Source organism: Motacilla alba, chromosome 1A (genome assembly GCF_015832195.1).
Source record: "Motacilla alba alba isolate MOTALB_02 chromosome 1A, Motacilla_alba_V1.0_pri, whole genome shotgun sequence".
In the NCBI taxonomy this organism is placed as follows: domain Eukaryota; kingdom Metazoa; phylum Chordata; class Aves; order Passeriformes; family Motacillidae; genus Motacilla; species Motacilla alba.
The window spans coordinates 1,560,472-1,584,928 of NC_052031.1; the positions used below are offsets into that span (position 1 = coordinate 1,560,472).

Genomic DNA, 24,457 nt, shown 5'->3' on the forward strand with positions numbered 1-24,457 from the left:
GGGTAAATTAATGGAGAAGGATCTGTTTGTCCATAAAAAAATGGTTCCTGCAGCACCCGTTTCCAGCTTTATTTCTGGATATTTATCCCTAAATTTCTACATTTTCATCATGTCTTTGCCCAGGTGGGAAAATAAGGATCCACTTCCATTGCTCACCGTGGATCCCAACGGGAATTTCCGAGCTCCTGGAGCCCCGGGGGGATGAGCTGGTGGTGGAGCCTCCAGGGAAGGGGCACTGCTTCCTCCTGGATCACAGGGATGGCTCTGGAATGGGATCCTGATGGGGTGAGATCTCCTGGATCTGAGCCTTGGCATCGCGGAGCCGTTGTCGGAATTCCCATTTTCCTGTGGGAAGGGAAACACAGCACCTGATATATGGACAGGGAATGGTTTAAAACCAACGGAGGGGAGAACTGGATGGGATGGGAGGAAAAAACTCCTTGCCCAGGGAATGGGAAAGGTTTCCTGGAGAAATTGTGGATTCCCCATCCCTGGAAGTGTCCAAGGTGAGGCTGGAAGGGGCTTGGGAGAACCTTGGGATAGTGGAAGGTGTCCCTGCCCATGGAACTGGATGGGCTTTAGGATCTCTCCCACCCCATTCCATGATTCCATGAATTTCTAATTACAATATTAACGCAAATTAACCAAATTTATCTTTCCCAACCTTAACAATTCCATGGTTCCGTTTTCCAGTTCAGCACCAGGCAAAAAATCCGCGGCCGTTTCAAAGGAATAAAACCCCACCCAAAATATTCCAAAATTGAAATAAAAATCCCTCCCTGCTCCAGCCATTCCCGGGCAACTCCGTGTTTATTGCACCTGGAGCACCCAATTGGAATAAATGAATGCCAATTAAGGGCCATATGTTAATCAGCCCCTCGGTGATAATTTGGAATACTTAAGGCACACAAGGTAAAGCAAATAATTCCTGACCTAGCTCCTAAATTGTTCCTGCTTTCCCATAGCAACAGTAGGAAATGATCCATCGGAAAAACCAGAATATTCCTATCGACAATATTCCCAGCAATTATTTCCTGAGGCAAATATTTGGGGAATATTTGGATCTGGAAGCGAAATTTGAATTTATTGGCCATAAATGTCTTGAGATATTCCAGGAGCACAAGAAGGAAAAGGAAAAGTCAGGATGTAGCGCAGTTATTTAAGGATATTCCCCTTTTTTTTTTCTTTAGGAACAAAGATCTGGATCCACCTCCAATAATTTCATGAATTTTTAGATGGTTTAAGCAGGGAAAATAAATCCCAAACTTCCAGGGAATGTTGGTGAATGCAGTTCAGTGAGGTTCTCAGGGATGTTCATCCTGTTTTCCTGGATTTTCACAATCCACGGGATAATTTGACCTCATGGATAATGAACCCAGTAAATTTCTGGCTCACAAGGGAAAAAAAAAAACCCCAATTCTGAGCCAATTAAACCTGGAATTCTTTACTGGAAGAGGATGAGGGAAAAAGGGATAAAAGAGGGATAAAGGATAGGCTGGCATGGGGAAAACCCATCCCGGGTGGGATTTTTTGGGATAAAGGAAGGAAAATCTCCCAGAGGTGGCACCATGGGATTGCACCACTGCTCATTTCCCAGGGAATGGCTCTAAAATGCTCCACAGATCCTCGTGGAGGCGATTCCAGAGATTCCAGAGGTTGCCAAGACCTGGCTGAGGTTTGGAATGGATCCCATTTGCTGGGAAATTGCCCGGGGAAATGAGATTCCATTAATTCTGTAATTCCGCTGTAATTTTGGCAGTTTCCTGCTCCAGGAATGAGGCACTTCCAAGAAAAATTGGCTGCTGCTTCCTTGAGGAATGATTTGTTGCTGGCAGGAAAAAAAATAAAAAAAAAGGAAGGAAAAGAGGGAAGGGAAAAAAAGGAGGGAAGAGAAAAATGTAAATAAAAGGGAAAGGGAAAAATATTCCTTCAAAAAAGGAAAGGGAAAAACAGAAAAAAAAAGACAGGATTTCAGGGAGGAAAATGAAACCATTGTGGCTTTATCCATATGGAAATGAGGGGGATTTATCCAAATGAACTCTGGAAAGAATAAGCTGAAATCCAGGGATGGAGGAGCAGGAATTTTTGGGATGGTCCCATAACTCCAAAGCAGTGGCTCATCCAGGGATGAGCATCCAGCCCTGCTCTGGACACATGGATTTGGGCTCATCCTGCTCTTCCCAGCGGTTGCTTTGCTTCCAATTAACTCCTGCCAGGAATTGCTCCTCAGGGATGGAGCTCCTGGCCTGTTCCAGGCTGTTCCAGGTGGAAATTTGTGATTTCTGCAGCTGCTACTGGGAAAACAGACAGGAAAATAGGCAGGAAAACTGGCTCCATCCCTCCTTGGCATCTCTGGGATGTGGGAGCTGCTCCTTCCCTGCCGTTGGAATCTGCTGTTCCCTTCTCATGAGGATAAATGGGATTTTACCCCAAATGCAAGTGAGGAAAACATCCTCAGGATGCAGATCCCATCCTGCTGAGAGAGTTTGGAGTGTCCTAAAAAAATTGAGGGAGTTGTTCTGTGTTTATAAAGCTCCTGATAAATTTGGGATCATCAGGAGCTGGAGCAAATCCAGAGAAATTCATGGAGCTGCTCCAGGGCTGGAGCCCCTCTGCCCTGGAGTCAGGCTGGCAGAGCTGGGAATGTTCCCCTGGAGAAGGGAAGGCTCCAGGGAGAGCTTCCAGCACATTGCAGGGCCTGCAGGGGCTCCAGGGTCGCTGCAGAGGGACTGGGGACAAGGCCTGCAGGGACAGCACACAGGGAATGGCTGCCAGTGCCAGAGGGCAGCCATGGATGGGATCTTGGCAATGAGGAATTCCTGGCTGGGCTGGAATTGCCAGAGCAGCTGGGGCTGCCCCTGCATCCCTGCAGTGTCCCAGGCCAGGCTGGACACTGGGGCTGGAGCAGCCTGGGATGGTGGAAGATTCCCTGTCCGTGGCAGGGGGATGGAATGGGATGATCCTTAAAATCCCATCCCACCCAAACCATTCTAAAATCGATGGATTTGGGCTCCACCCCCTGTGTTCCTCCAGCTTGACCATTCCCAGGAGAGGGAATTGCTGCATCCAGGAGGGAGAGCAGAGCCCACGGATGCTCTCGGCACATCCCGGCGTCTCCAGAGCCGCAGCTCCCACTCCAGGATTTTCCGATGGAGCCGGGAGCCCTCTCGTGGCTGCTGAGCCATCGTGACTCCAGCTCCGTGATTATCCCTGGAATTCATTTCCCGAGCCAGGGCAGGGACAAAGGGACGGGAGCAGAAGGAAGAGCTCGGCAAACGGGATAAACCAGAGCGGGATTTCCTGGAGCAGGATCTCTCCAGTCACTCCCGTCTTGCCATCCTTAAAAATATCCTTGCTGATGCTGTTCCTGCAGCTCCAAGGAAGTATCCCAGGGATTCTTCCCTCTGCTTTTTAAAGCTGGTGCTGTCCTGCCTCTGGGTATTTCCAAGAATTCCATAGGGATGTCCAAATTGGAGAGTTCTGGCTTTGGAGAAGGATTTGGGAAGGGAATCTCTGTCCAGGAGGGCAGGAAAACAGAGGGAAATGGGATTTTAGGGATCAGAGAAAATCCCCAAATTCCTGCCTAGACCCTAAAATCCTCCTCTTCAAGTGACTCAGATGCTCCAGAGCACAGCAGGAATATCCTGGAATATCTGTGGAATATCCTGAGACCATATCCATGAATTTCCATACCCATGGAAAGTGGGAAGGCAAAGGGAATGCCTTGCAGGAGGCATATTTTAAATTCCCTCTTTGGAGTCTGCATTATCCCTGTTTAAAAAGTCTTGGGAATCATCAACTCATCAGTCAACCAAGCTGGAATAACACAAGGATGGTGTGGCCAGATGGGATCAGATAAAATGGGATTATCCTGGTTTTCCCCAAAAAATTGTGGATTTAACCCACAAAACATTTCCCGAGGGATTTTTGTCGCTGCTGTCAGCCTCCTGCCCATTCCAGGAGCTCTGGTGTTCTCCAGGGATATGGAGGAGCCTCCTCAGGATTAAAATTTGCATCCCAGTCCATCTGAAATCCTTGGAAAAATGTACCTGGCTGGTGTCCTGCTGGGCTTGTCCTCCCAGCCTCTCCTCCAAGGGCTGCAGGAGATCCAGGGAATGGTTTTTTTCAGGATGTGGTGGGGGCACAGCCAAGCTCTGCAGAGAGGGATGGATAAATACCAACAAAATTCCATTAATTACTGGAAAAAATGTAAAAGATGGACAGCAGGACCCTTTCCCAAGCCCAGACACTGATCCATGCAGAAATCCTTATCCTTTAATTTCATTTTCCATTGCAATAAAATAGGGGCAAAACTCAAAATTCCAATGACCTGTCCAGTCAAGCTCTGGGAATTTTAACTCCTTTGCACCCATCCAATCAGCGCCAATGGAAAAGGAAGGATTCCCTGAGGGAATCCTCCCTGAGGGAATGAGGAATGCTGTGATGGTCCCAAATCCTTTTTTCTGGTTTGGGTTTGGCTCCCAAAGCTCAACAGAGACAGTTTTGGGGTCTCTGTATCCCAAATCCCAACTTTTGCTGGCTCTGGGGTTGTGTCTCTTGGTGCAAACCTCCCCTCTCAAGCCCCTAAAATGTCCTAATCCAGATTGGAAAAATCTGGGAAGAACCTGAGGACACGAGAGGAGCCTGGGGCTGATGGGGAACATCCTGTCCCACCTTGTCCAAGTCTCTGAGGAACTGGATCATCCTGATCCAGCCAGAGGGAGATGAACCCCCAGGAGATGCTTCCCACAGGAAGCCCAGCAAGGAGAGAAGCCTTAAAATTGTGGATAAATTCCTGATTCCCATAAATAGGAGCTGTTAATCAGGATGCAGGTGGCTGGAATTTGTCTGGTTACTCCAAATGAGGGCTCTGGAGCCACAGAATCATGGAATGTCCTGAGTGGAGAGTGATCCACAGGCATTATCCAGTCCCAGGACATCCCAACAATCCCACCCTGTCCCTGGGAGCGTTGTCCAAATGCTCCTGGAGCTCTGGCAGTCCCAGCAGGGACCATCCCAATCCATCCTGACCAGGGGACTGGATCTTTCCCTGCCAGGGCAGGAGACACTCCACAGAATCCCAGGATGGAAAAGAATTCCAAGACCATGGAGTTCAACCTGTGCCCGATCCCCATCTCTGTCCCCAGCCCAGAGCTCTGAGTGCCACCTCCAGGAGTTCCTTGGACACCTCCAGGGATGGGCACTGCAAACCTCCCTGGGCAGCCCCTGCCAAGGCCTGACCCCCTTTCCATGGGGAAATTCCTGCTGGTGTCCAACCTCACCTCCCCTGGCCCAGCCTGAGGCCGTTCCCTCTCCTCCTGTCCCTGTTCCCTGAGACCCCCCGGCTGTCCCCTCCTGGCAGGGACTTGTGCAGAGCCACAAGGTCCCCCCTGAGCCTCCTCTGCTCCAGGCTCAGCCCCTGCCCAGCTCCCTCAGCCTCTCCTGGCTCTCCAGACCCTTCCCAGCTCCGTTCCCTTCCCTGGACACTCTCTGTGTCCTTCCTGATTGGAAGAGCCCAGAACTGGACACAGTAAAAACCCCAATTTCATCTTTCCTGCTGTTTATTTTCACCTCAGGGAATCCTCCAGACAGTGACACCTCCGGGGCCTCCAGCTCCAGGCTCTGTCCTTCTCCTGTCACCTCTGTGCCGGCCGGGACACGGTGGGAAGTGTCGGACACGAGCGGATCCTGGCACACCAAAACAAGGGATTGGTGTGACAGTGACAGCCCTGAGCTCCCAGAGCCACACCCATCAGGAGCTGGATCCTGGTGGCTTCATCCCAACCTTTCCCAACCTTCCAGCACACTCTGTCCCACTTGGTGACATTTCTGAGCCAAGATAGGGGTAAGTGGGCAGCAATTCCTTGCTGGCCACATCCAAACTTTCCTTCCAAGGAATCCTCCTCCCTCCCTGGGATCCCTTTTGCTGTCGAGACCCCATTCATGACCCCTTTTGGTGCCTCCAGCCCCACACCCACCACTCCAAAAGCTCCCAGAGGGCACAAGGACACTTTGGTGGCTTGGGAATGACTCCTTTGGACAACAAAGCTTGGTCGATTCCTTCATTCCCATTAAAAAATGAATGTTTTGTATCCCTTTATCCCAAAGATCCCAGATCCTGGTGCCACAGCCTCTCTCTCGATGACAGAGGTGACCCCGATGCCTTTGGTGGCTCGTTCCCATCTCCCTCACTCCCTGCAGGTGACATGACTCACGGTGACAGGCACGGCTGCCTGGTTTTCCATGGAAGCTTTGCTGGTCCTGGAGCCAGCCCGGTGCCACAGGAGCCCGTCCAGCCCGTCCCGCAGGATCGCGTCGGAGAGGTCCCGCAGCAGCGCCAGCTGGAACCAGTGCACACCAGTAAGGCAGCCCAGTGCCACCCTCCTGTCCCCAGCACGTGGCAATGCAAGAGCAGCCACCCCAAAACAAGCAGGGACAGCTGAGGGATGGTTTAAATAGGTTTGGGATCAAGGAGCTGATCCATGGAGCTTTTGTGGGGTCTGTCCCCATCCTAAATAAAAACCCCACATTTGTGGCCTTTCAGGACTTTAAGGGGACTTAAAGAAGAGGGAGAACCCCTTTTCCCATGGGAATATGGGGACAGGACAAGAGGGAAGGGTTTTGCACTGAATGAGGATTTAGGTTGGGTATCGGGAAGGAATTTTTGGCTGGGAGAGTGGGGAGGAGCTGGAACGGAATTCCCAGAGAAGCTGTGACTGCCCCATCCCTGGAAGTGTCCAAGGCCAGGCTGGATGGGGTTTGGAACAACCTGGGATAGTGGAAGGCGTTGAGGTTGGAATTAGAGGGGCTTTAAGGTCCAAGTGTCACTGTCACAGGGGCCTCAAAGCCACCATATAAAATGGCAGCAAAAAAAAATCTGTCCCAGAAATATTTAAATATAACCTGGAAAAGCAAATGGAATGAACCTTCCTGGGATTGCTGGGGGAGCAAATGCCACCTCCAGGATTCCAGAGGGAAGAGACAGAAAAGCCAAATTACAACCCCTGGTCAGGGGGAAGGACAAAGGATCTCCTACCTTGATCCCGTACGCTTCAAAAAGCCTCTCCAGGTCCTGCAAGGGGAAAGAAAAGTCCCAACTGCTCTCCAGGAAGTTTCTCCTGGAGGTGGCTGATGACCAAGAGGACACACTTGGTCCATCCCAACCCAGACAGAGAGGGAGGTGCTTCCAACATTTATATGGTGATTAATTTTGATTGATTTACCTTCATTTCCACTTCTCTTCCTGGTGGGCCGGGTTCTCCCTTGGAGTAAACGAGATCAGCTCATTAATTCTGTCATTTCCATGAGGAGCAAGAAGAGGAAGGGGGGTAATCCCATATCTGGCCCTTTGTCTGCCACCAGCCCGCTCCATAATCCTGGATAAATCCCATTTAGGGGTTTGAATCCCACCCTGCTCCTTCCCTCCTCCACCGGACACAGGCACAGATGGATTTTTTGGGAAAGCCTGGCCCATGAGCAGCATCCAAGAGAGGTTTGGGCCAGAGCTTTGCTCCATCCCCTTCTCCACCTCTTGGCCACAAACGTGGGGGAAAGGAAAGATTGTTGAGGTCCCTCGGTGCCACCAGTGCCACCACGGCAGAGGACACCGAGGAGGATGGTGGCCAAGGTGTCCTCGTGGCTGGTGGTCCCTTCTGGAGGTGGCCGTGGTGCTGGCGGCCCCACACGTGGCTGGGCCCAACATCTCCAGCGGGATGGGCTCCCACAGATGGTCACAGTGATGGAATTCCATCTCCAGGCGAGAGATCTTGGATCGTGCAGGGATTAAGTCATGGATGAGCGTGCAGGGGTTGGGAAGGTCCAGCCTGGAGGCTCCCGGGGTGAGGAACATCAGCTGAGGTGGGGCTGACCTGCCTCTCTGAGGGGCTTCATTTCACTGAAATCCGGGTTCTGCATCGACAGATTCCGGTGGAATGAAGGGCACCAGGAAGGCTCTGGTGGCATCTCCAGCCAAGGGTGTGCCAGGGAGAACTAGGGATGCCTCTTCCCTGGATAAATCTTTGCTTTTCCAAAGGTCTGGATCTCGTGGCAACCAGGAAATCTCCCTGTCCCCACCGGGGCTGCTTCCTGCAGCGTTTTCCTCTCCATTAAGGAAGGAGCTGTTCCCACCTCTAAAGATCTTGGATATGTGGGATCGAAAGGCATTCCTCCTTCCACCCCTTTCCCTGTGCTCTTCAACTTGTAGGAGGAGGAAAGGAAGGAACAATCTGTGAACATTCCAGAAATTCATCCTGTTTGACTCCTGAAGAACATTCTTCTTCCCAAAGAAGCTCAGTGGAGATGTGGGACACGGCCCCGGAGCCACCACGAGTTCCTGAGCCCATCCCAGGAGCTCTGCTTTGAAATCCCAAACTTTTAGGGGGGTCAGAGGAGACCTGAGCTGGGTTTTCCTCCTTTCTGACCTGCCCCAGGTGGTGGCACCACCACAAAAGCGTGGACTCAGGACCTACCTTTGGGCCTGGGGGGCCTCTTTCACCTCTCAGGCCGTCCTTCCCAGGATCTCCCTGAAAACCAGCAGGAATGCGTTAGTTCCCCCCTAAAATTCCCATTTCCTGGGTGCTGATCCCAAACTAACGCCACCTTTTCCAGAGGGACCAACCAACCCCTTCTTGTGTCTCCCTAATTCCCATTTTCAGGTTAAATTTGGAGCAATTCTGCTCTTCACTCCAAGTCTGACCTCCAGAAGGGCTCATGTTCCTGGGAGTTTTCCTGCTTTTCCTGGCTTTTCCTTTGCTATCCCACCTGGAATAATGGAATTACCTCTCGTGCAACCCAAATTTTGCTTTTATTTCCTTGCCATCACATCTTGACTGAGGAAGCAACACCATTTCTTTGGGAAAGCCTGGGATTGGGATCTGTTTGGGATCCATGGGGATATTTCCTGCAGCTTTCCTCCCAGTCCCACTTTTCCTGTGACTCAGGACATGAATCCTGCAGGCAAATCAGGAATTTGGCAGGAATGGCTGCAAAGGAACCATCTGAAGACACTTTGGACCTCTGGGAATGAGTTTTTCCTCCCAGCACAGCAAAATTTCTTGGGAATTGCCGCTGTGGCTGCTCTGCCTCGTGCCCTTCCCTGTCCCCACAAAATAAACAGCAAGAATAAATAAAATTTTAAAAAAAATTAAATCATTAAATAGAATAAGCTAAATAATTCAATAAAATAAACAATTAAATAAATTAAATAATTAAATTACAAATTTAAACTTTCAATTCTTGTTGAAATGGCCACAGGAAAAATGGTGGGAGAGGGGGAGGAGTTGCTTTGATATTTTTGGGAATCTCCCAAATAGGATTTAGGTAAAGTCATGAGAAACTTGGTAATATTTTCCCTGATTTTTTTTTCCCACGGGGATGAAAAAAGGATGGAGTGAATCCATCTCTGCTGGATCTATCCATGTTGGATCCATCCAACCCCAATCTGAAGAAATATTTATTTATAATGCTGGGAATAAATAAAAACTCTCCCAAAATCCACCCTCTCCCAGCTGCTCCTTCAGGGATTCCTTACATCCTTTCCAGGCTCTCCTGGATCTCCTTTCATTCCTTGCTCTCCAGGTCGTCCTGGGATTCCAGGAGGACCCTGCAAGAAGAGATTGAGAGAAAAAAAAATCTCAAACAGAGCCCAAGCAGCAGTTCAGAAAAGGAAAATGCAATTTTTCCCACAGGAAAGGAATATTTGGAAGTGGATATTTCCAAGTGAGGGCTCCCATTGGGATGGAGAAGGGAAACAGAGCAGCCCCTAAACTCTCCAGGGCAGGAAATGATAATAATAGTGAGAAAAATGGAATTATTACCCTGATTCCTCTCACTCCTGGCTCTCCCGGGATTCCAGCTTCTCCCTAAAAGAGAGCAGCAGCTTTCCAAATGTTTTTCCATCAAGTGGCGGGGATTTTATTGCACTTAAACCTGAAGGAAATGGTTTAAAGGGAGAGAACCGAGTCCATCAAGCATTCCAGGGGCTCTAATGGAGGTTAAATCTCTTTAGCCCTGCTTAATGCTTGGAAAACTGGGCAAGAGGCAGGTTTTGGGATATCTGGGATGTCTTAAATTAGGGATGGTGTTTTACAGCATTCCCATAAATGAGGAAAAAGGGGCACAAGGTGTGGGGTGACCGGAATACTTAAGTTTAGGGAAAGGATGAGGTGATTGCCACCAAACCCCACTGTTCTGAGCTGCAGGAATGTTTGGATAATGATCTCGGGGACAGGGTGGGATTGTTGGAGTGTCTTGTGCAGGGCCAGGGGTTGGACTGGATGATGTTGGTGGGTCCCTTCCAACTCGGGATATTCTGGGATTCCATTCATGGCACTCTGTTTTCAGCATCTCCCAGGGGAAAAAAAAACCAAAAAACCATTTTAGTTCTTTTTTGTGGCTTTCCCATTCCAGCCTTTTGGAATGTGAAATCCAAGATAAAAGAAAGGCGAAGAGGATTCATCACAGCCTCGTTTAAGGACAAATAAACAGGAAATAAAACGAACATGGATCAACTTCAGGACAAATCCAAGGGTTTCATTTTTGAGCTGCTGTTTTCCTGGCACCTTGGGAAGTGGTGGGAGCACCTTGCTCCCAGAGGAGCCTTTCCTCCCTACAATGCAAAAGTGCTGGGTTTTCCCAAGGTTTTTACCATCATTTCCTACTCAAATTCAGAGCTCTTGCTCTGGAATCACAGCTCCAAAGGCAGGGCTGTTGGAATGCAGCTGCTGCCTTTTTCCCCAAGATTTCCCTGCATGATCCTATTCCACTTGACATCCAGGGATCAACCCAACCCTTGGAGCTGCAGAAAGCTCTTCACTGACTGTGGTCAGGAAAGGTCTTCCAGGAGCAAAACTGGGAATTCACAAGAGGTTGGGAGGAGACAGAGGCAGGACAGGTGACCCAAAATGACCATAGGGATATTCCAAAATGATCATGGGGATATTCCAAACTGGCCACAGGGATATTCCAGGTCATGTGACTTCGAGCTCAATCTATAAAAATCCAGCTTTCCAGGAGCCAGTCAGGATCTTTTTGAGAGAAGCCATCCTATTTTTGTGAAGGGCCATCTTGTTTTGTGAGGGGCCACCTTGTTTTGGTGAGGGGCCATCTTGATTTGTGTGGTGGGCCACCTTGTTTTTGTGAGGGCCCATCTTGTTTTTGTGAAGGGCCACCTCATTTGATCCCAGGAGGGAACTCTTAATAGGGTTCCTATTCCATTTCCAGGGACCAACCCAGCCCTCAGAGCTGAGGGAAGCTCTTCACTGGGGTCAGGAGAAATTTCCAGAAGCCTGTTCTGATGTTTTTGTGAGGGCCCGCCTTGTCTGGCCATAAGAGGGAAATATCTGGGCAGTTCTGTGGGAGCAGGGAGCTGGGCTCCATAATTTTGATGGATCCTTTCCAAGTTGAGATCATCTGAGGCTCGGAAGCAGAAGCGACCCCTCAGGGCTGGTGTGGCTGTACCTCGAGCTAAATCCACGCCAAGCAGATGTGACTCAGTGACAAAAATCCTGATCAAAGAATCCCAGAATGGTTTGGGATGGAAGGGACTTCAAAGCCCCTCAAGTGCCACCCCTGCCATGGCAGGGACACCTCCCACTGTCCCAGGCTGCTCCAAGCCCTGTCCAACCTTTTCTTGGACATTCCAGGGATCCAGGGGCAGCCCCAGCTGCTCTGGGCACTGATGCTGAATAACAAGGAAGAAAAGCTGTCCCTTGTTTGTCATTTCAGGGCAGAGCTGGGGTTGTTGGTTGGTGGGTCCTGAGGGATCAGCAGCTCCATCCCCCTGGATCCTGCCTTTACTCACATCTTTTCCTCTCAGCCCGGCCTCTCCTGGTTTTCCAGGGAATCCTGGTTCACCTCTCTCCCCCTAAAGGAAACAAGACTTGTCACATTCCTGTCCTGCATTCCACAGCCCTCAGGCACTGAGGGGCAGATTCCAGCAGCACATCCATGGTCATGGAGTTGCTTCCACAATCCTGGATGAAGTGTGGGCTCAGAGCATTTATCCTCTGCTAGGAAGGGCTGGGATTGTAGGATTTGTAGCATTAATATTTATTTTATTTTGATTTATTTAATAAAATATGTTTATAGCATTTCAGTTTATTTAATTATAGTGTTATTATTATTTTTATAGGATTATTGGGCTTGAAAGCATCCAGCTCTAACCTCATCTATCCAGACTCCACAGTCATCCCTGGAATTCACTGAGGACAGAATCAGTTGAGGTTCTCCACCTCCAGGAGCAGCTCAGATTAGCAGAGACTCGAGATGGATCCAGTCTTGGACACAGGACCAGTTCCCATTCCACGTTTAAATTTTTATTCCCATTTAAATCAGCTGAGCTCTCCTGGATGGGTCCTCATCTGCTCTGTTTGATGTTTGTCCCACAAGGTCGTGGATTTGATCCCATTTCCTTAAGAGCTGGACTGGATGATCCTTGTGGGTTTCTCACAACTCAGAATATTCCATGAAATCTGGGAAATTTGTGACAGCACCTCTCCAGGCCTTCTCCCAACCCAACCACCTTTCCTTGCCTCCACTTTGCAGCCTCATTAACACGTCTCGTTAACAGCTCCTGGCTTGGCTGCATCCCATTTATCTCTTGTGACATCCCATTTCTCCATGCTGGAAGCTGATCTGGTTTAAATGTTCCATTCACTGATCTACGGAACAATCCCCAAACCCAAACCCTCCTCCAGCCAAGTCTGGGGAGATCCCTGCTTGAGGAATGCCCACAGTGAGACACTCACTGAACAAATTCCGCAGGTGGGATCTTTTCCAAAAGTTTCTTGGCTGGTTTTGAACTTTTCCTGAGAAAAATCCTGCAGGTGAGGATTAGCAGGAGTTTAAGGCCGGATCAAAGATGTTGGAAGGAACCTCTAAGACCACTTGGTTCCACCCCCATCCATGGGCAGGGACACCTTCCACTATCCCAGGGTGCTCCAAGCCCCAGTGTCCAACCTGGCCTTGGACACTTCCAGGGATCCAGGGGCAGCCCCAGCTGCTCTGGGAATTCTGTGCCAGGGCCTGCCCACCCTCCCAGGAAACAAAGCTTTCCATGGACTCACCTTCTGACCTGGCTTCCCAGACAACCCCACATTTCCCTGCAGAAACACAGAAGGAGTGACACAGGTAAGATAATTCCAGGTAAAATCAGAGAAGGGGAAAACAGGGAATGTCCCACGAGAGATTGTGGGACACTGTGCCAAGTGCACCTTTTCCAGAGGTGTCTCCTGTTTCCCCCTCTTTGAAACCATCAATATTTTGAGCTTCCCACCCCTCTTCCAAAGATATCTTGGAAGTATATTATCCATAATATTGGGATTTGCCAACTTTTGCTGGATTAAAATGAACGAGATTGTGATGTCCCTGGAGAAGGGAACAGCAAGGATTAATCCAACCCTTCCTGGACATCACTGGAGTCATATGGGAGCCACCAAGACCCTCCTAGACACAAAAGTCAGGAAGATGAAGACCAAGGTGACTTTCAGGAGGGGAAATAACTGGAAATTCCTTGGATTCTGGCCACAGAATCACCAGTTGAGTGTTGACCACCTGTGTTTTCCTCCAGTCATGAGGAATTCTCCACATTTTGGGGGATCCCACCTTTGCTACTCTCCTGAGGACAGAGCTCATGACCCCATCACCCCAGACCTCCACAGGGTCACCAGCCTGGTTCCTTGTCACCTCCCCAATGTTCATCTCCTCAGGGCCAAACAAATCCATGGAGGTGATGGAGAGATTTTGTCCCTAAACCTCCTGGTTTGTCCCCTGGGCCCTTCCCATTCCACACCCACCCCACTGTCCCACTCACCCTGTCACCGATGTCTCCCTTCAGCCCAGGCTGGCCAGGAATCCCAAATCCTGGACTTCCCTGAAAAAACAAAGGGATTCAGGGTCTTGCCAAGGCAGCTTTTCCAAACCTCCCAAGAGCAGGAAAAGCCAGAGCAGATCCAAGGTACTTCCATCCCCATGGACAACCAGGGAGTTGAGCATTTATTCCCTCCTTGATTTCCTTTCCAGGAGCTTTGGATTTCTACACATGGAAGTTTTCCCCTGGATTCCTCTGGGAGGAATTCCATCTCCCTCAGAGTTTCCTTGGTGGCCACAAACAAAATAAATCCTTTTATCCCTGAAGGAAGTGCAAGGTCATCACCTTCTCCCCTTTTTCTCCTGGGATTCCTTTGTCTCCTTGTGGTCCAGCTGGTCCAGGATCTCCCTGGGAATAAAAAACACATCTGAAACCAGGAATATCCTGCAGGAAGCCAAGCCCTTTCCCCGTGACTCCTTAGGGCTGCATTTTGCACTTCTAATGCACACTAGAAAAAATTCCTTTGCCAAATCCACCCAGCCATCCATCCATCGTGGATTTATAAGGAATTTTTTCCATGACACCTGCTGTCTGCCATCCAAAACTCATCACAGTTGTTGCCACACTACATAGCACCATAAACGCATTTTTACTGGTTTAAAGTGAATAAATGAACACCTGTCATTTCCCTGCAGGTTGTCAGTGAAATATAATGAATAATAAAAAAAAAAATCAGATATTCCAGGCCACATTCCATCACAAGGCCACAGCAAAATTCCTAGGACAGCACTTAAGCTCAGCCTAAAAGAAAAGAGGGATTTTTGCCAGCCAAGGTTAAGCAGTCTGGGCAATGGGACCAATAAAAGGAGGTGATTCCAACATCGAATCCCAGCAAAAAAAGTCAAAATTCATTGTGTCTATGGAATGAGGGAGGTCTGAAGCACTGTAGGGAATTTCCATGGAAAAGCCACGGGGAATCAGTCCTGCAGTAAATCCTTCTCACCGAGAGAAGGTTCTTGGCAGGATGGCCATGAGGGAGCAAGACTGAAAGAAAAAAGTTAAAAAATTCAATTTAAAATATTCCAGATCATGTTCCACCTCAAAGCCACTGAGAAAGTGATTGGAACTCTCTAGAGCAGCTGGAAAATATGGACAATTCAGCCAGGGAACAGCTGGAAGTGTCCTCTGGGATTGGGCTGGATCTGCACTTGAGTGATGTCTCCCCTCTGAAATCCCAAATTTTCCCCTGGACTAAGGCTAGAATGGGAATACCAGGTACAAAATGTGAATAAAAGCAAGAGAAATATCCCCGGGACAAGACTTTTCTAAGCTCTCCTCTCCTGTCAATCACAATTGGATGGAATTCAGGAAACATGGAACAACCTCTGCTTTTCCAGGAATAGATCTTGCCTTTTCAAGCAGTGCTAATTAATGAATGAATTAATTAACAGGCTTACCCTGACACCTTTCTTGCCTGGAGGTCCTGAAATCTGAGGGGGAGAAGAAGAAATCACAGAAATCCTCTGTTTAAAAAATTTAATTTAATTTAATTTTAAAATCTCCTTTTCGTGGTACCTTTTCCAAAGCAAGCAAGGAACCTTATGGGATAAAAATTGCTATGGGATAAGAATTATAATGGGATAAGAGATCTTATGGCACACAGAGGTGGCCACATGGAGGTTTCTCCTTAAAGCTGGAATTTGGGGGGACATGGAGAGCTGTGGGTGTCCAGCAGGGCTCATCCCTGTGGATGAGGAGCTTGGGGAGGGACAGGCCTGGAGCACAGGGATTCAGTGCTGGGAACTTTCATCCTTGTGTTTCCTGGAGAGCAGTGGAGCTCCTTTGAGGGGACAATGGGAATATTGGGAATACAGGAAGTGGAGCAAGGGAGAAGCAGACAAATTTGGGAGGGAAAAGGTCAGGGTGTTCTTCCCACGGTTCTGTGGGACACAACTCTTGGAATCCTGGCATTTTGGGAATGGAGCTGCACAGCTGAAGGACAAGAAGGGCTCTACACCACTCCAAGTTACCTCCAAGGCTGGAGCACCTGGAAATCCTGGATTTCCCTGCAAGGGAAGAGGAAGGAATGGTGGCCAATGGAATGAAGAATGCGAGGCAGGGGAAACTTTTTTCTCATCCCTTTCCCACCATTTATTCCTTAAAAATGCCCAAAAGTCATCTCAGAAGCACAAGAGCCAAGGAGAGGGGAGAAGTGAGCTCAAGGATATCCCTGCTGGATCCCACAGGGAACAAGCTGGGGGAAATCAGGATAATTGCACCTGAGCTGGTCAAACGTTCTCTGACTGTTCCACTCACTTGGTCTCCCTTCTGCCCTGGAGGTCCTGGAATTCCCTGGAAGAAATCAGAAGGGAATTTCCACCAGAATGGAAACAGATCCAACATTTTTGGCTCCTGCTGCCATCCAGAGGGGGGGAGGGAAGGATGGAGCTCTTCAATCTAATTTTCCATTAATTACAGGACAGCTCGTCCAGCCTGGGACTCTGGAGCCTCCCTGGCCACAAAAGCCATTTATTATTGAAAATATCCCACCTTGCTGCCATTCCAGGTCTCTCCTTGGCAGCCAGGAATTCCAGAGTCCAGGGAGTGGAAAACTATTCCCTTTCTTTGCTTTTGAGCCTGGAAGGCTCCAGGTCAGGCTGGTGTGGTTGAAGATGTCCCTGCTCAGTCCAGAGGGTTTGGACCAGGTGGCCTTGGAAGGTCACTTCCGACCCAAACCATTCCATGATCCAACGATTCCCACAGGAATTATTATAATGATTAATTATGATATTGGTTAAGGGCAGAAAATTTCCTTGGAACCTGAATTCCAGGCCTGAGAACTCAGGATTTCAGCACCCACCTTTGGTCCTGGTGCTCCTGGAGGTCCCATCATTCCCTGAAAACAACAGAGGAAACAGTGAAAGCTCTGATTTTAAACCCCAAATCCTCCATTTTCTCACCCTTTCCACGAGGAACCATGGGATTCCAAGGAAAACCTAAAAATTGGAGGTGACTTTGGAGACTGAACACTCTGAGAGGATTTTAATGCAAATCTCATTGCAAGGTTCCCAACCCACCTGCTCTCCTTCTTCCCCCTTCATGCCAGGAATGCCAATTCCTGCCATTCCCTGCAAGGAAAGCACAGAATCCTCAGGAATGCTGATCCCAGAGCACCCATCCTTCCCAGATTTCTGCTCCAGAGTCTTTCTTAGCAAAACAGGAGGGGAGACATTTCCTTTAGAAATGTTTGGCTCTGAGCAGAGCCAGTAAATTCCAGGAATGCTGGGACATCCCAAAATGCCTCCCCACAGGTCTACCCTGCTATTCCTGTCATTTTCCCCCCGGGCTGAGGGATTCAGGAAATATCCAACCTTTTCTCCTTGTGGTCCAGGCAGTCCAGGAGCCCCATGGAGCCCCACAGGGCCTGGCAAACCAGGTTTTCCCTGGAAAGGAAGGAACATCATCAGATCTCTTTTTTTTCCCCTCCAAACTGGAAAGGTTTATTTTTAATTCTGCAGAGAAATATTTCTCCTGATCTGTCCATCCGAGCAGTTCCTTTAAAACTGAGGAATTACAGAGCTGTCTGTGCATTCCCAAATTTCCTTTTCCCTCACAAATAAGTTAGGAATCCCTGGCTTTACTCAGGAAGGGGAAACAATGGGAGACAGAGGCTGGGAGCCCACGTTGGTCTGGAATGGTGAATCCAGACCCATGGAAAGGGCTGGTTTATGGGATATGGCTCTCCAATATGCCAAAACCAACCAAAAACAGATCCAGGAAGGATGGAAAAACAGCACAGGGATGTTACCCTTCAGATGGAGCCATTTGTAACATAGAAAATTCCCAAACCAATCCTGGTGTCTTTCATTCCCAGTATTCCTCCATGGACTTCTTCTTGTATTTCCCCTTGAACTCAAACTTCCCACACCCCAAACCTCTTTGTGGGGGAAAAACCTCCTTGCGAATTCTGGGAAAACCACCCTTCCCTGGTTTTGGATCTGCTGCCACTTCAGGCCATTTGCTGTCCCACGCTCTTGGATCCACACTTTTCCCTCCTGCCCGTTTTCCCCTGATTTCCTGGGACTCACTGGCTCTCCCGTATCTCCTCTGTCACCTTTGAGGCCACTCCTCCCACGGGGACCCTGCATGAAGCACAGGAAAGTCTCACTCCATGATCTCTTCATGGATCTCCATGGAATTTTGGGAGGTTTGGAAGCCAGAACTTCCTGGGTAGCTTGGAAGTAATTATAGAAAAAAAGGCTTTTCATCCCAAAGGGAAAGCTGACCTCAGGTACTCACCCTGATTCCTGAATCCCCTGGTTCACCCTGAAACGCAAAGGACAAGGAGAATTCCCATGGGATGGGCATTTAGGGGCTCCTCACCAAACTTCATCCCAGAAAAAAAATTCTGCAGTCTGACAATCCAAGAGAGCAAAATTCCCACTCCCACCAAAGGCAGAGCTTTAGGAGAGGTCTCCAGACACCTCCACCTGCAATATTTGGTGTTGGGTCTCCTTTTCCTGTGCTGATAACTCAGGTTTGGCTTTTCTGTGTTCCACATTCTGTGCTGCTTCAGCGTGTGGGGCTGGGTTCATATTATGGGATGGGGAGCTCTCTGCACAGAGCAGGGAGACAAAACAATTCCTGCTCCAGCTGGGACCAAGGACAAATGAGCCAAAGCTCAGCCAGGAGCACAAACAGCGTGGGCTGCAGAGAGACAAACAAGCAGGGTGGGAGTGCCTGGGCTAAAGCTGGAACGGGACAATGAACTGCAAGGTGCCAATGGAGCAGAGCTGAGCCAAGGGAGAGACCCCGGGAGCGCTCGTGCATTTTGGGGCCATTTTAGTCCATCTTGGTTTCATTTTGGGACCATTCTGGTTCATTTTGGGACTATTCTGGTTCCTCTTGGCTGCAGCCCTGGCTGGGCTCTTGTGCTGCCCAAGGTGGATCCATGGAGGAGATCCTTGGAATAAATCCCTGCTTTATTCTGTGACTCTGCCCAGCCTCTGTCCTAGCTCAGCCTTCTCAAGGCATCAGTGGCACATCCCAGAACTGTGCTGCCAACTCACCTTGATGGAGATTCCTGGTGGCCCTGGAGAACCTGGCGGCCCTGGAACCCCAGGAACCCCCGGCTGCCCCTTCTGTCCCTGCAACAAGGGAAAACAGGAGAGAGAGGGATTTGGGATCTCTCCCAGCCCTTGGGAAGCTGAAGGCTCCTCCACACCTGGGGTTTGATACTCACAGGGGGGCCAGGCTGCCCATTCCGGCCAGGAATCACCTCCACTCCTCCCAGCACATAGCCTGGCTCTCCCTGTGGATAAAGGCACCTTGGGAGATCCAGGAGCAGATGGGGTGATTTAGGGGCAATTCCATCAACCCAAAGCACCTGGTACCCAAAACCACATGGCCATGACCTGAGTTTTGTTTTCTGGCAGGGAAAAAAAATTAATCCCAAGGAAAACATGGAAGTTGGCTTTCAGCAGAATCCACTCCTGATCTTTATTTGCATAGGCAGCTCAGGGGGGTGCAAGGAAAGAGGAGGAATGAAGACTGGGAGAAGGGCAGGAAGCTCCTCCTGGGGTCTGCCCCCAGTCAATATTGAAATATTTTAGTGTCCTAAACGGATTAAACCAGGTCTGTTAATAATGGAAACTCAGAAAGGCAGAATGACCACACCCTCTCCTGCCATTAATTAACTAATTAATTGTGCCCAGAACCTGGGATTAGGATTGAGCACTTTACTCCATAAAGACATAAAATTCCTGAGGGAAACTCCCCAGGATGAAGTCTGGCAGTGTAGGATTAGGTAGACACAGCTTAAAAATTCACGTTTGCCAGAGATCCCAGTGAAAATGCTTGGAAAAGAGAGGTGACAACAAAGAAATGAATTTTTTTCAGTGAAATCCAGGAATGGAACTCACTCTGTCTCCTTTCGGCCCCGCGGGTCCTGGATAGCCTGGAGATCCCTGGAATGAAAAATAAATTCTGCAGTATTAAACAGAAAAGCAGCCCCAAGACCATGGGTGCTGATCCCTGGCAGTGTCCCAGGCCAGGCTGGACAGGGCTTGGAGCACCCTGGGATAGTGGGAGGTGTCCCTGCCCATGGAATGGGATGGGTTTTAAGGCCCTTTCCAACCCAAACCACCCCAGGATTCCGAATACTCACAATGTCACCTTGGCTGCCAGGGAGCCCCTGCAAAACAGGACAGAGGGATACTGGTCACTTTTCTCCGGAATGGCCCTTTGGAGGAGTTTGTTAGAACCAATCCATACCATGATTCCAGGGGGACCTGGAGGACCCGGCCGGCCCGGCCTGCCCGGCAGCCCAGGAATGCCATCCTTCCCAGGGAGACCCTAAAAACATGGAAAAGAACACTGTGGGGGGGGGGGGGGAGACCTCAGACATGCAAACCCAAACAGCTTCAGGCAGCACCCTAACACTTGAGAGCATTCCCAAATCCCAGAGCAGTTCCCTTTTCCTGGATTTTCAAAGCCAGCATGGAGCAAGAGGAGCAAAACACCAAGAGAAAAGATCTGAGGGTGATTCTTTGCTCGAACTCTTCCTTGGTCATAATTTGGTTGTATTTACTGCCAGAGGGCATGGATGAATGGGAAGGAATTGGGAAGGAATTTGGGAAGGAATTCCTGGCTGGGAGGGTGGGGAGGCTCTGGAATGGAATTCCCAGAGAAGTTGTGGCTGTCCCACCCCTGGAAGTGTCCAAGGCCAGGCCTGGACAGGGCTTGGAGCAACCTGGGATAGTGGAAGGTGTTGAGGATGGAACTGGATGATTTTTCAAGTCCCTTCCAACCCAAACCATTCCATGGCTTCATGATATTAATTATCCAAGTGGATCATGCTGTAGGGCCATTCCCTCAAGAGCTGGACTCAAAGATCCACGTGGGTCCCTTCCAGCTGAGAATATTCCGTGACTCACCCGCTCCCCCTTCTCTCCCTTCGTAGTGTGGGGGTCATAACCCCTGTGAGCAGCTGAGCCCCTGGAGCTCTTCCATGGAAAAGAGAAAAAAAAATTATCAGGGAATTAATATCCAGCAAAGGATGGCAAAGAAACCAGAGTGACCAGGAAACACAGACTAAAACATTCCTTGGCTTAGGCAAGAAAAAGGGAAAAGCAAAGTTGTGAGCATCCTGCAGAATTCTCAGACATTTAAAGTCTATTCCCATGAATTTATAATGTGAATTTTTAAGATATCTAAGTGTTCTGCAGGGGCTTTATCCACCAAAACATTCCCAGCTCCATCCTGGCTTCCCCAGTTCCACTCTCTGGATTTAAAAGGTTTCTTTAGGGCTGGACAGTGAGGTCAGGATGCCCTAAATCTGCTCTGATTCTGCTCTGAAACTTCCCTCAGGGAAGATTTTCCTTGTGTCTGACCCACTCCAGGCTGGATTTACTCCCATGAGTAGGAACTCACCTTTCCCAGTGGGATTTGGGTTCCTGGAAGCTGAGGATCAGAACAAATGGCTTCTATGAGTTCTTGGAGGATTTGGGGGAAGTCATCGAAGGTGCTGACGTAGAAAACGTTCTGGGGGTTCTGCTGCAGCAAGATCCTGTGGAGCTCCAGGGGGTCAGCTCCTGACACCCCCACAGCAATGACACGGAGCCCTGGAATGACATGGATTCCACCACTCTTAATCCCTGGGATCAGAGTTTCCAAACCCCTACCTGGTAAAAACCTCTGGTGGGATCAGGTAGAACCCACAGAGAACTGGGTGTGAGTCACAGCAAACCAAGACAAGTGGGCAAGAGAAAAGAGAAAGGATAAAGGAGGGAAGGAACCAAGAGTGCCCTCAAAGTGGCTCCTCACAAAGTGCACCACCCTCAGCTTCCTGGAAATTCATGGAGAACCAAGGGAAACCCAACTGGGCCATCTCAAACCCCTGGAAATTCATGGAGAACCAAGGGAAACATAACAGGGTAACCTCAACCCTCTGGAAATTCATGGAGAACCATGGAAACAAAGTGGAGTAACATCAACCCTCTGTAAATTAATGGAAAACTGAGGGAAACACAACAGGGTAACCTCAGTCCTCTGGAAATTCATGGAGAACCAAGGGAAATCCAACTGGGCAATCTCAAAACCTCCTGGGAATTCATGGAGAACCAAGGGAAACACAACAGGGTAACCCCAAACCCCTGGAAATTCATGGAGAACCATGGAAACAAAATAGGACAACATCAACCTCCTGGAAATTTATGGAGAACCAAGGGAAATCCAACTGGGCAATCTCAAACCCCTGGAAATTCATGGAGAACCAAGGGAAACAAAACAGGGTAACCTCAACCCTCTGGAAATTCATGGAGAACCATGGAAACAAAGTGGAGTAACATCAACCCTCTGGAAATTCATGGAGAACCAAGGGAAACAAAACGGGGCAACCTCAAACCCCTGGAAATTCATGGAGAACCAAGGGAAATCCAACTGGGTAACCTTAACCCTCTGGAAATTCATGGAGAACTGAAGGAAACACAACAGGGTAACCTCAACTCTCTGGAAATTCATGGAGAGCCAAGGGAAACACAACTGGGAACTCCTACCCAAGGCATGGGCTGCTCTGGCTGGGGACACCACATCATCCTGGGATTGTCCATCGGTCACAAGCACCAGGAGGTGAGGAAAACCCGGTCTCATCCCTCTGGAGGGCTGGAATAATTCCTTTAGCACGTAGGATATGGCATGGCCTGAGCAGACAGGGAGAGACAGGGTGGGAGTCTGGATTAATTCCACAGCTTTGGACTCAGCATCTCCTTCCGTTGGTGGAGGATGAAGGGAATTCCTCAAAAGTGGAAAGCCCTGGGTATGGGAAAACGTGTTTTGGAGGATAACAGCAGGAAATCAGCTCGGCTGGAATGGTTCTGGTGGAATCAGGAGATAGCTTTGGAAAAGGGGAGCCAAAATATTCAGGAAATTGAAGCACTTTTCTTACACTTCTGGAATAAAATTCACAGAATTCCCATTTTCAAATATCTTTGGAAAGACCAAGAAAGTTTCATAAAAAAACCTCCCACAGACTGAAATGGTCAAGAAGCTCCCAAACACTATGGAAATATTCCTACACGGAGTAAAATGTCTTTATTAACACAAATTCCATAAAAAGAAGGATTAGAGGCAAGGTTAGCCAGGAACTTCCAGCCTGACCAATTCCATGCCTTCTTTCCCTAAGCAATCCCACAAAACTTCCTGTATTTTTACTTTTCCTGATTTTTTTGTGCTCTTGTCCAATACCAGTGAGACAGGATGAGGGATTTGGGCGCCTCAAATGTGAAAAATTCATTGAAAAATCACAAAACTATGGAATATTCCAGGATGGAAAGGATCCACAAGGATCATTGAGCCCAATTCCTGAATGGTCTATAGGGGGATCAAATCTTGGAGTTACTGGCACCAGTTTCTAACCAACTGGGTTAAACAATTAAATTAAAATTAACCATCTTTAATTTACCATTCCTGGTTGTGTTCCTCCAGGGAACCAGGTATTCCCAGTGTCCAGCTGGGAATGAGCACATGGAAAGTGTCATCCCTCTCTGAGCTTTTTAAATGAGACAAAATATCTGGATTTCAGGGATGCAAGAATGCTTCAAATCAGCCATTCACATGTTTATGGTGTAAAAACCTCCCTCAAGTGCAGGCAAAATCATAAAATAATGAGGAAAACCCAGGGGGAAAACCAGGACATGGATAAAGCACCAAGTGGTTGGAAAAACCACTCCCAAAAATCAAATTTAATCCATTCCTAAATTTGAAACAACTTTGAGCACGACATTCCCACCAAGGAAATGGCTCCAAACCACTCAGAGGAATGTTTTCCTTGACTTCCAGGTGCTGTCCTGGGCCTGAAGGATCATCCCAGGTGTCCAAGTCCCCTCCCAGACCTGTTTTGGTGTTGCCTCCGGTGTAGCTCAGCCCCTTGATGGCTCCGAGGGCTCCGTTGCGGTCGCGGTGTTGGTTGAAGTGAAAAGCTGCCCTGGGCTCCTCGCTGTACTGAGCAACAGCAACCTGCCCAAAACAGGGGTTAAAATCCCCAAACGCACAGGAATCGGGACAGACTGACTCCAGGCAGAGTGTGGTGCACCGGGAATGGGAAGAGGTTGAATTCTCTGGGAAAAGGGAGTCAGATCCTCACCTAAATCAAATTTTTTTTATGTTCCCTGAGTTATTTGTTGACCCAGGGTGACTTCATCATTCACCTAAAACCTCCAAGCAGAGTCCAAGAAATTTCCATTTCCTGCTCAACCTTAACCAAGCTCCATAACTTTTCCTTCCTCATTTAAATTAAATAAATGACCCCAAATAAAAGAGGAACTGAGTCTTCCCCTTGGCTTTGCTGTCATTAAATCCTTCAGGCTTCATTTGCCCTGGAGGTGATTCCCATCACGACCTGGAGCTTTGGTTCTCTGTTTGTTGGAGGAGGGAGCTGCTGGGACATCCTGCAATTCCCACTTGGATCCACACCTGGATTTCCAACCATTCCCACTCTGGATTCTTACCTGTCCCCACTCTGGATTTCCCAGCCCTTCCCCCACTCTGGATTTCCCATCTGTCCTCACTCTGGAATTCCAACCATCTCCACTCTGGATTCCCAACCATTCCCCCACTCTGGATTCCCAACCATTCCCCAACTCTGGATTCCCA

At 48.9% G+C, this 24,457-nt stretch overlaps 1 protein-coding gene across 1 annotated transcript in view; it reads right to left on the reverse strand.

Moving 5' to 3' along the window:
- The window catches only part of LOC119708268 (collagen alpha-1(VII) chain-like), an 82,404-nt gene that overhangs the window by 34,358 nt on the left and 23,589 nt on the right, over positions 1 to 24,457 (reverse strand). The window contains exons 22-52 of the mRNA XM_038154443.1: positions 23,698 to 23,821; positions 22,363 to 22,506; positions 21,239 to 21,429; positions 20,743 to 20,811; positions 20,081 to 20,161; positions 19,974 to 20,000; positions 19,729 to 19,773; positions 19,050 to 19,118; positions 18,877 to 18,954; positions 18,107 to 18,133; positions 17,896 to 17,949; positions 17,179 to 17,250; positions 16,885 to 16,935; positions 16,668 to 16,703; positions 16,124 to 16,159; positions 15,838 to 15,873; positions 15,265 to 15,297; positions 14,153 to 14,215; positions 13,811 to 13,870; positions 13,065 to 13,100; positions 11,801 to 11,863; positions 9,816 to 9,860; positions 9,530 to 9,601; positions 8,469 to 8,522; positions 7,224 to 7,262; positions 7,037 to 7,072; positions 6,216 to 6,341; positions 5,572 to 5,688; positions 4,050 to 4,154; positions 534 to 618; positions 157 to 368 (exon numbers count right to left, since the gene is read on the reverse strand). Of these exons, the coding sequence (XP_038010371.1) occupies positions 157 to 368; positions 534 to 618; positions 4,050 to 4,154; positions 5,572 to 5,688; positions 6,216 to 6,341; positions 7,037 to 7,072; positions 7,224 to 7,262; positions 8,469 to 8,522; positions 9,530 to 9,601; positions 9,816 to 9,860; positions 11,801 to 11,863; positions 13,065 to 13,100; positions 13,811 to 13,870; positions 14,153 to 14,215; positions 15,265 to 15,297; positions 15,838 to 15,873; positions 16,124 to 16,159; positions 16,668 to 16,703; positions 16,885 to 16,935; positions 17,179 to 17,250; positions 17,896 to 17,949; positions 18,107 to 18,133; positions 18,877 to 18,954; positions 19,050 to 19,118; positions 19,729 to 19,773; positions 19,974 to 20,000; positions 20,081 to 20,161; positions 20,743 to 20,811; positions 21,239 to 21,429; positions 22,363 to 22,506; positions 23,698 to 23,821 (2,286 nt within the window). The remainder of the gene's footprint in view (positions 1 to 156; positions 369 to 533; positions 619 to 4,049; positions 4,155 to 5,571; positions 5,689 to 6,215; positions 6,342 to 7,036; positions 7,073 to 7,223; positions 7,263 to 8,468; positions 8,523 to 9,529; positions 9,602 to 9,815; positions 9,861 to 11,800; positions 11,864 to 13,064; positions 13,101 to 13,810; positions 13,871 to 14,152; positions 14,216 to 15,264; positions 15,298 to 15,837; positions 15,874 to 16,123; positions 16,160 to 16,667; positions 16,704 to 16,884; positions 16,936 to 17,178; positions 17,251 to 17,895; positions 17,950 to 18,106; positions 18,134 to 18,876; positions 18,955 to 19,049; positions 19,119 to 19,728; positions 19,774 to 19,973; positions 20,001 to 20,080; positions 20,162 to 20,742; positions 20,812 to 21,238; positions 21,430 to 22,362; positions 22,507 to 23,697; positions 23,822 to 24,457) is intronic.